Below are 10,926 nucleotides of genomic sequence, written 5' to 3' on the forward strand. Positions count from 1 at the left end.
TTTAAACTTCGCAACAACCTCACACAAGGAACTACTAAGTCCCTTTTAGTGAAAACTGTATTATGTCGTATGATTCACTCTAAGTCATAGGAAGCCTGTAAGACAGAGCAGAACTGTGTTTCCAAGGCTGCTCTATCTTTGTCCTGTACGATGGCTAGCAGGGTTGAACCTCTGGCTTCTTGGTTAGTAAGCCTAGCACTTAGCCACTGGGCAACCAAGACTCCTTGAAAATCTGAGGCCCAGAAAGTTAAATAATCTGACTTAAGTAACAAACCTAAGAAGCTGCAAAACTGAGATTTAAATGTAAGCAGCCTAACATCAGAGCTCATACTTTCGACCTGTAAATTCTTATAGCCATCCACCCACCCACTCCATATTCCATTCTTAAATGTTTGGGTTAGCTCTCCCAAATAAATTAAAAATCGAAAAACAAAACAAAGGAACCAAAAAAAAACCCAGAAATTGCTTTTCTCAAAAGCAAATAATTTTTTGGTTCTATAAGTAAGTAATTAGCAAACTATGCTTTTCCATAAATCATAAACTCACAAATTTAGTCAGTAGTCACTATGCTTAAGGAATTATATGTTTATATCCAAATTATCATATGACCTATTACATTTATGCTGAATTTTTAAAAATGGTATAAGCTCCTAGAGACTGCAAGAGATTGTTCTCAAAGAAAAGAGTGTGCTGGCAATCTTTCAAAGAAAAAAGGACAATTTTCAAAGTAACTCTGCTTTCTGGGAGGGAAAAAAAGTTAATTTACGTATATGTACACATATATATCTCCAAACACAAAATGTGGCAAAATAATGAGAGGGCACACTCACTTTCACTAAGGAAAAGCTTCAGAAAGTAAATTTTATGAAATCTGTGAGGAGAATAGACCTGGTAATATTTTAGTTTAATAATCTAAGCCTAAGAAATATAAGTAACTAGAGATAAAAGCAGTTGCAGAAGTTCTGAAATTAAGGGGGGGGGAAAAGGAAGCAGGGAAGACAGATGAAAGCCCTAGATAATTAGGCAATCCAGTTCAAAGCTCTGAGTCAGAGCTATAACCTTGGAAGAAGAGGGTAGTGTGGTCTTAGTGTAGGAAAGAGCAGAGGTGGCTCACTGAGGATGTACTGACGGATGAGACATGACTGCTGATAGCAAGCTGCAGCACCTACAGACATACATAGGTATGACTTCCACTCCTCTACTGAAACTGTTCTTGTAACCATACTAGATGGCAGCGATCTACATAGCTGAAAGGCTACACTACTCACTTCAGCACGTATTTGAATTCTTCTGTTATATATATAGAGCTTCCCAAGTAGTTCATTTATCTCTTAGGGAGCTAAAGCTGTCCTATTTACTGTACTTCACCTATATAGCCTGGCACAGAGCTTTGCATGGAGTGTATGATCAGAAGACTGGTCTTGAAAAATTACAACATGCTATCAGATCACTCGAAAAAAAGCAAACTCGCCATCAAGTCTGATTCATAGCTGACCTGCAGGGCAGAACGGAACTGCCCTTGAGGGTTCCTGAGACTGTGGCTCTTCAGGAGTCGAAGCAGCCTTTTTTCCTTTGGAGCAGGGTTGGTTTGGGACTGCTACACTGGAGTTAGCATCACAATGTATAACCCCTGCACCATCAGAAATCTTAAAGAACAGCTTCTCTGCAATGAAACTGGAAGTGGTTAAATTACCACTAGCTCAAATTCACAGAGCTGGGACTATCCCTCTAAAACACAGATTTGCAGTTTTTACAATGTAACAACCTCTCCTTTTTTTCCATTACAACATCATGAAAGAAATAATGGCAGCTTCTTTCAGTTTGTGCGGTATGTCAAGGCCCTCAGATTAGATTTCCTTGATGTCCTATGTGTTTAGGTCCTTGATGACTGCTTTATAAACATTCCAGCGTTAATACATAACAACTCTTAGTAGTAGATATTACTAATCCAAATTTACAATAAGGAAAATGCACCGTAATTTGGCAATGATGACAGCAGAAAATAGATTAAAACCAAAGCCAGTCTGCCACCTGAGTCTTGCCTTATAACTTGTATCCTACATTGCCTCTCAATGGGTTGATTTACCATAAAGACCATCAAGCTTTGTACGGAGCCCAGGGCAGTAACTGATCAATGTAAAACCCAATGCCAGAGTTGAATCTGACTCACAATGGCCTCACAGAGCAAAGTCGAATTACCCCAGAGTTCCCAAGCTGCAATATTTTCAGAAAGAGACTGCTACATCTTTCTCCATCACAGGGGCAGCTGGTAGGTTGGAACCAAGATAATTTGGAGAGTCATCAAGAGCTACAAGGGCTCCTCTGGTCTAATGCAAGCCGAACAAATCATGTGAACCACAGCTAAATATATAAATGATTTAACTAGTCCCAAAGCAAGGCTCACTTTTAGCATAAGAAACAAGTAATAACATAATCCACTAAGATTCTAACCATGAAGAATTTGCATATTAAAAGCTATAGCTAATTTTTTTCCTACAAATAATCTATTCATCAAATATTTGGTGACCATCACAGGGTTAAATATGAAGAGAAGATAAAACACATTCCTGGTTATCCCTCCTTCCTTTATAGAGGGAAAGAAAATAGCATATTTCTACAATTACCATTCTCACACTTCAGCATCCAATCTCTCCTAGTCACTTAGTGCCCAGGAAACTGGGCAACATCTCCATATTCTAATGAACAAATTGAGACTTAAAAGTGATTAGGTATTTGCCTCTGGTCATGTAAATCACTACTACAAACCCAGAAATGAAGCCCAAGTATATTTGGCCCAAATTCTATGTTCTCTCTTAAAAAGGAGGGTATTATTTCATTTGCTTATCACAAAATGAATGCTCCTCCACCCCCAAGGGCACTGAAAGCATTGATTAAAAAAACAAAAACTCTTCTTGAACCCTTGCAACAGCTTATTACCTAAGTGCACTCTTATGCGCGCACTCTCTGGGTTGATCAAATGGTTGTTTGTTGGTACACTGGAAGTCATCGGAAGGTGGATAGTTTGAACCTGGAGACACTTCGCTAGAAATGCCTGGGTTCAGTTCCCGAAAGGTCATAGCCCTGAGAACACTATGGCATGTAACACTATTCTCCAACACGTAGGTTCCCAGTAGAAGAAACTGACTCCACGGGCAACTGTTTGGTTTTTATAACTGTTAACCCTTTATAACTTGGCTGCTAACAGAAATGTCAGAGGGTCAATAGTACAGGCGTCTCTACAGGGAAAAAAAAGATGCAGCAATCTGCTCCTGTAAACATTTCAACTTTTGAAATACTACAGGGCAGTTCTACTCTGTCCTACATGGTGCAGATAATTCACAACTGACTAGATAGCTAAAGGACGTGAAGATCTTACAAAGAAGCTAGAACTCAGAATTAGCTTGCCCAAGAGCAGACACCTAGAAATTAGCAAAACTACCGTATATACTCATGTATAAGCCGAGTTTTTCAGCACAAAAAAATGGGGCTTTTTGTGCTGAAAAACTGGGGTTCAGCTTAAATACGGGTCAGTGGCATGAATGGATGTCATCTGGTCAAGCCCGACTAAGAAAAGGAGTAAGTCTCATGAAGCCTGACAAAGTAGAGTTAATAGCAAAGTGGGTTCGAGATGCATGGGAAGACATCCCAGAAGACATGGTGTGACGTGCCTTCCAGAAATGTAGTACTAGTCATGCTACAGATGGCAGTGAAGACTGCGCTTTGTATGAAAATGACAGCAGTGATGGTGATGACGGCGATCTCAGTGAGGACAGCGTCTATGATGACCTCACACCAGCTGAAGCTCTGCATTGGGATATGGATGATGATGAGGAATCCAGTTTCGAAGGATTTTAACTCTTTGCATTTTAACTTGGTTGCTGATTGAGCTCAGGGAATAGTAAGTACTCTTAAGGTATCATTGTTGATACCTTAATGTTTTTGTTGAACCTATTTTCCACTTACTGTGCTGGTTTACTAATGTTAAATGACTTTTTGTCCTTTTATTTGTTTTTTATTTAAAATAAATATTTAAATACATTACCCCACTGATGTCTCAATTTTTTGTAATTTTATTTTCATTTGTTTTGATTATTGAAACTCACCAAAAGCTTCTGCATTTTCCACCCTAGGCTTATACTCGAGTCAATCAGTTTTTCTGGTTTCCCAGGTAATAATTAGGTACCTTGGCTTATACTCGGGTCAGCTTATATTCGAGTCAGCTTATATTCGAGTATATACGGTATATTAGATCTGAGCTGTGTTTCAGATGGTTTGTTTTGAGTTAAAAAAAATAGATGCTATCATGTACTTGAGCTCCCACTTTCACTGTTGTTCGGTTCCAAAGAATTGACTCCTAGCAACCCTATCAGCAGACAGAACCACCCCAAAGCATTTTCTAGTCTCTAATATTTCCAGGGGTAGATCACCAAGTCTCTTCTACTGCAGCACCACTGGGGTTAGAGCTTTCATTAACAACCTAAGGTTTACTACTGAGCCACCAGGGCTCGCTCTTTCCTAGAAATGTCTCTCAGCTGGTAACTTGAAAATGAGACCTCTCAACTTCAAGCCCAGGGGCCGTTCCATTACACTATGGATTTGTTGCAAGTTAAAATGACTCTAAAAGTACCAAAGCAAGCTTTCAAGAACATGTTAAAGCACATACTAGAAACACTGAAACACTTTCTCAGCAACAGATGAACAGAAGTACATCACAGCAACATTTTCCAGGGATATTGTAGGAAACCAGCTTGTCTCTTTCTCAAGACAGGCTAAAGCCCTCCACCCCCAGTACTTTATCAATTAGTATAGCCTTTTGAAAAGATCCCAGGTTGTCCAAACGCACAAGCTGGTCCTTAGGGCAATGATGTGGTAGCCTTGCAAACCCTATGGGTGCTTCTACTCTGTCCTAGAAGGTCAATGGGTTGAAATCAACTGGATGGCCACTGGTCAGGTCTGGTGGTTGCTGTTTTAAGTATGAACCAAAAGATGTCTCCCAGACCAGCTCAGACATTACTGCCTCGGTCAAAACATAAAGTTTGGTATTACTATACAGTTCTGTTTGTCATAAACGAAGTACAGCCCTTTCTATTAAGACAGGGAAAGGCATAATTCAAAGGAATCGTCTCGTCTGTTTTTTATATGTCAAAATGATGTATTAACACGCAGAATGGATGTGTTTGTCTTTCTTTACATGATATATTTTGACACGTACTAAAATCCAGCAACAAACAGAATTATTCTAAAGAATGACCAACCACCGCCTGATAGAGGCACTTCCATGTTGTTTTCTCACCCATTCACACCGATTGTCTTATCTTTCAACCTCATTAAAAACTACCGTAGCGCCCAGGAATCGGTAATCACTGCTCTTGGGTACATCTCTGTGGACCACTGAGAATCGGAATTGGCTCCAAGTCTAAACTAGCCCTGGTCTCTGCTACAACTCATATGTAAACAAGCACAGAGCAGGCTGCTCCTGGAGTCGGGCACCGTTTCCTTACAAGGGGAGATAGTCGTGTTGTGATGAGAAACGTGTTGCATTTTCGTCCTGAGCCCTTAATATCTATCTCTGTTGTTATATATACATATGTAGATCGTTTTTAATACCTTGGCAAACTAATGCGAGAGAGGGGCTAGAATCCCCCAAAGTTTTTGACCTCTCTTTGTAATCGCTTAAGGGCAAACGCTCCAATGAGGGCATCCGACACAAGGTGCCCCCCGAGGTGCGGCGTTATGACAACCTGGAGGGATGTCACTCCGTCCAAGGAACTGTCCTCTGACCCTACCCTCGCCCACGGCGGGCTAAGCGGGAGAGCTGGGCACCGTCGGGGGCCCTGAGGAGGAAACCCACTGGGAAAGAAATCAGAACCAGACGCGCTCCTTTCCAGTCCCAAGAGGTCTGGTCAAGCCTAGGGGTCTAGGCTGCGGTTGCAAACCAACTCGAGGCCCCGCCGCCTCTGCTCCGGCGAGCAGGACAAGAGAGCAGGCCCGCAGCCCCCTCCAACCCCGCCACCTCCGGCCTCGGGGCGCAGCCCGCGGACTCCGTCCAGATCCCGCCCCGGCCGCCCGGCGCGCCCGCTATCTCCTCCCCCGTTATCCGCCCGCGCCGCACTCGGGCCTGAGCCGGCCGCCCCGACCCTCCCGGCTTCGGCCCGCTCCTCACACAAGGCGGCGCCCCCCGCGAGTCTGAGGGAGAAAGGTCGCGGGGCACGGGGCGAGGAAGGCGCTCGGCGCAGCTCCTCACCTCGGGATGGAGAAGGGGCACACAGCCCGGCTCGGTATCGTACTCATCCGGGCCGTCCGCCATCTTGGTGTTAAATCCCTCCCCGCGCTGCATGCCGGGAGAAAGCGTTTCCCCCTCGCGCGGCGAGCGCCAGGCGGATGGCGAGCGCGAGCCCCGCCGGAGGCTACGCGGCCGCCTGCTTCGCCTTCCCCTCCCCCGGCGACGCCCCCACTGGCCTCGCTCGCCGGCGAGGGCGCGGGTCCCTGCCTGCGCGCGTGCGCGGCCGGCTCCGGGCGGGAGCGCGCTCTGCGGCACTGCGCCGGGCGGGCGCGCCGCTCAGGGCGTGGGCGGCGCGGCTCCGGGGCGGGTCTCCGGCCGAGGGCGGGCGCGCGCATCCGGTCGCTCAGGGCCGGAGTGAGGACCGAGCGGCGGACACTGGTCCCCGAGGTCCGGGGCTTCGGCCGGGGGAAGCGGCCACGGCCGCCCGCGCTCTGCGGTCCCGTCCTGGAGCCCCTTCTCGAGCGCCGGGGAACCTCCTCCCGTGCCGGGGGCTCGTGCCGGGGGACGGGAGAAGCACTCCGGGGCCGCGTTGGAAAAAGACCACCGGCGGCCCCCGCCCCCGCTGGAGGGCCGGGGGAGGGAAAGCGGAGAACGCGTGGGCCTCCCGCTGGGGCAGTCGGTTTCATTTAAATGATGGCAACCTGCCCCCCTTGATCTTCAATCGACAGTAACCACTTTTTTTTTTTCTTTTTGCAGAACCCACACCATCCGCTACATTTTCATTTAAAGCGGGAGCTCGGAACTGGAGCCATTTAATCCGAATCCGCGGAAAGGCTGTTTTTAAAAAAAAAAAAAAAAACGGTATTAGGACTCTGAGTAGGGGCGCAATTGCATCCTAGATAGGGGCTGACAGGACCATTTTAGGAAGCATTTGAGTTCGCTCTGAGCCCTTACAAACTGGGACGCTCACTGCTCAGAGAAATACTTAGCAGAGATCATGAAACACAGCCTATGAACATATCCTGACACTAGGCACTAACCAGTCTCGTGTTATAGCATCCAAAAACCCATCAGCAACAAGCCTGTAGTTCGACATCAGGCTTACTTAGTAATCAGGAGGAAGAGCAATCTAGAAGCATCATTGGGGGAGAAAGAGGAGAGAAGTATCTTTTGAAACGTTTGGGTTCCCGCCAAAAGACTGTGAGGGGCGTCCGGGAAAGGGGAGATCAGTTCCTGATTGGACACAGTTTCTGAGGCGGGATTAGGAGAAACAGGGATTAACTAGGGATTGGGTGTTGTCACGTGGGGAGGGCGGTTTAGGAATTGGGTATCCCCAGAAAGAGATGAAAATAGCAAAATAGACCCGGCGTGCTGTTAATTGTCCACTATAATCCCTCAAAGGAGGGGTCAGACAACAGCTGCATGACCTTGGGAAAAACAAGATTCTGTTTTCATCTTCCAACTTGTTTCTCTGCATCTGCCTCCCAGCATCGCTGCTTTAAATCTTTTCAGCCCCTTAGGATTTTCATTTTCTTGAATCAGGACACAGTTTAGCTAATTAACCCAGAGCCAGGGTTGTACCTTTGGGGCACCAAACGACTTTCAAACACATGTTAACATACACAGAAATAATTTTTACTTTGGTGCATGTTCATGTTGCTCCTCTATCCTGTCATCCATTGACGATGAGTAGACAGGAGTGTAAGGACAGGGAATAGTGAAAAGGTTGGGAGGCAGTATAAAGAAGATCCTGAATCCAAAACCAAACTCGTTACCATGGAAGTAATTTCCACTTACAGTGACCCTATGGGTCAGGGTAGAACTGCCCCCTGAAGATTTCCAAGAATTACTGTTTATAGGAGTAGAAAACCCTGTCTTTCTGCCGTGGAGTGGCTGGGGATTTTGAACTGCTGGCCCTGAGTTTAGCAACCCTACCATAAGCACTATGCCACAGGGCGCCTCCTGAATTGGAAAGTAGTGGAGAAACTAGACATGGAGGAGAGAAACTATTTCACAGGTGCCCATATAAGAGGAGCACTGGAGAGAGGGCATAATATTTAAAAAATTATGATGTGATTCAGCCCCTAGAGTGATTGAAATTCCTAAAGGGATAAATAGTCTAACTGAGCCCCCCAAAGGTTTCTTTTTACACATTTAGTACTTTTTAAAAATACTTTCAAATTAAGATGACAATTCAATAAATGATTTTTCACTCTAAAATCTAGATTTCTAGTTTATTTGGATAACAGGGTAGGGGTACATAGAGGGCTTAAAGGAGATGGGGGGAGCTCTACTAGACCTATGTCATGCCATATATTTTTATTTGTAACCTCAGAATTTTACAATTTAAAGAGAAAGAAGTAAAAGTAGTTGAAAAGAAGGTAGATAGAGATAAGTTAACCAGCAGAGGTTATGTTTGCCTTGCTCACTGCTGGAAGATTAAAGTTAGTAAGGAAAAACTGAGTGAAAAGAAGAAAGAAAGCAAGAGCATCGCTTTGGGGAAAGCATGTTGGACGGAGTCCACTGGGAACTGAAGTGTATTCCAGTGTCCATCTTGGCAATTAAGAGTTCTTACTGGGCTATGCCAGGATATTTGGAAGAGAGCTACTTGGCCAACTGGCTGAAAAGGAATCTTATCAGAGAAGAGGGCGGTGGGGAGACATCGGACAGTGTAACATGACAAAATAATAGTTTATGAATTATGAAGGGTTCATGGGGCGGGGGAAATGAGCAGCTGATATTAAGGGCTCAAGTAAAAGGCAAGTGTTTTGAGAATGATGATGGCAACAAATGTACGCATGTGCTTGACACGATGGATGTGTGGATTGTGATAAGAATTGTACGAGCCTCCAATAAAATTATTTAAAAGAATTTATTTTCGCATTCCACAGAAAAGTGATTCAACAGAATGCTCAATCAGTAGAATAAAATCACTGGTATCACACACAAGTGAAGTTTGGCTGAAGCTCATCCAACAATGGTTGCAGGTATACATTGACCAGGAGCTGCCAGAGATCCAGGTTGAATTTAGAAGAAGACATGAAACAAGAGATATTGTACCAGAAATATGTTTACTTGTGTTTTGTTGACTATACCAAGGCTTTTGACTGTGTGAATCATAACAAACTATGGACAGCCTTGAAAGAATGGGAATTCCAGAACACTGCATGGTGCTTATGTGGAATTTATACATGGATCAAGAGGCAGTAGTGCAAACAGAACAAGGGAATACTGCATGGTTTAAAATCAGGAAAGGTGTGTGCAGGGTTGTATTCTTTCACCATGCCTATTCCGTCTGTCTGCTGAGTAAATCCTCAGAGCAGCTGGATTACATGAAGAAGACTGTGGCATCAGGATTAGAGGAAGGCTTATTAACAAGCTAAGATACGCAAATTACACAACCTTGCTTGTTGAAAGTGAGGAGAAATTGAAGCCCTTGCTGATGAAAGTCAACAATTGTAGTCTTAGGTATGGATTATAAATGTACAGAAGACCAAAATCCTCACAACTGGATCAATAATTTACATCATGATAAATGGATAAAAGATTGAAGTCAGCGTGTTTGTCTGCTTGAATCCGTAATCAATGCTAATGGGAGCTGAAGTCAAGAAATAAAAAGATGTGTTGCCCCCCAACTACCATGATCCGAATTCTACCTTGCAGGACTGGATAGGGCAGAGATTGTACAGTGGTGCATATGGGAGCTGGAGGCACAGGGAATCCAGGGTGGACGATACCTTCAGGACCAGAGGTGTGAGGGGCGATGCTGGGAGAGTGGAGGGTGAGTGGGTTGGAAAGGGGGAACTGATTACAAGGATCCACATGTGACCTCTTCCCTGGGAGATGGACAACAGAGAAGGGGGGGAAGGGAGACTCAGGATAGGGCAAGATATGACAAAATAACAATCTATAAATTATCAAGGGCTCATAAGGGAAGGGGGAGCGGGGAGGGAGGGGAAAAAAAAAGAGGACCTGATGCAAAGAGCTTAAGTGGAGAGCAAATGCTTTGAAAATGATTAGGGCAAAGAATGTACAGATGTGCTTTATACAATTGATATATGTATATGTATGGATTGTGATAAGAGTTGTATGAGCCCCTAATAAAATGTTTTTTTTTAAAATAAAAAGATGTGTTGCATTAGGTCAATCTGACGCATAAGACCTCTTTCAAGTACTGAAAAGCAAGGATGTTACTTTGAAGACTTAAATGCACCTGACCCAAGCCTTGGTGTTTTCAATTGGCTCGTGTGCATGTGAAAGTTGGACATTGAATAAAGAAGACTGAAGAAGAATAGATGCATTTGAATTGTAGTACTGGAGAAGAATATTGAAAGTACCATTGACCGCTTTAAAAAAAAAACCAACTGATCTGCGTTGGAAGAAGTATGCCCCCAAATGCTCTTTGGATCCAATAATGGTGAGATTTCATCTTTAGACATGTTGTCAGGAGAGACCTCTTTCCTGGAGAAGGACATCATGTTTGGTAAAGCAGAAGGGCAGTGAAAAGGAGAAAGGCCCTCAAAGAGGTGGATTGACGTCATGGCTGCAAAAAGGAGCCCAAGAATCACAACAGTTGTGAGGATGGCTTAAGACCAGGCAGTGTTTCATTCTGCTGTGGATAAGGGCACCATGGGTCTACCTAACAACAAAAACCCGTCCCAGATTCGAGACAATATGATGGAGCTTCAAAAACTTCATGGAAA

General features: G+C 44.4%; 1 protein-coding gene across 2 annotated transcripts in view; it reads right to left on the minus strand.

Annotated features, from left to right (window-relative positions):
• ZDHHC17 (zDHHC palmitoyltransferase 17) overlaps nt 1-6,422 on the minus strand; it is a 95,970-nt gene extending 89,548 nt beyond the window's left edge. Inside the window, exon 1 of one of the 2 annotated variants that reach the window (XM_075551252.1) lies at nt 6,245-6,422. In XM_075551252.1, the coding sequence (XP_075407367.1) occupies nt 6,245-6,337 (93 nt within the window). In that variant the 5' untranslated portion in view covers nt 6,338-6,422. The remainder of the gene's footprint in view (nt 1-6,244) is intronic. The other variant, XM_075551251.1, reaches the window with a different exon arrangement.
• Nucleotides 6,423-10,926: the final 4,504 nt, after the last annotated feature.

Source organism: Tenrec ecaudatus, chromosome 6, assembly GCF_050624435.1.
Source record: "Tenrec ecaudatus isolate mTenEca1 chromosome 6, mTenEca1.hap1, whole genome shotgun sequence".
NCBI classification, from domain to species: Eukaryota; Metazoa; Chordata; class Mammalia; order Afrosoricida; family Tenrecidae; genus Tenrec; species Tenrec ecaudatus.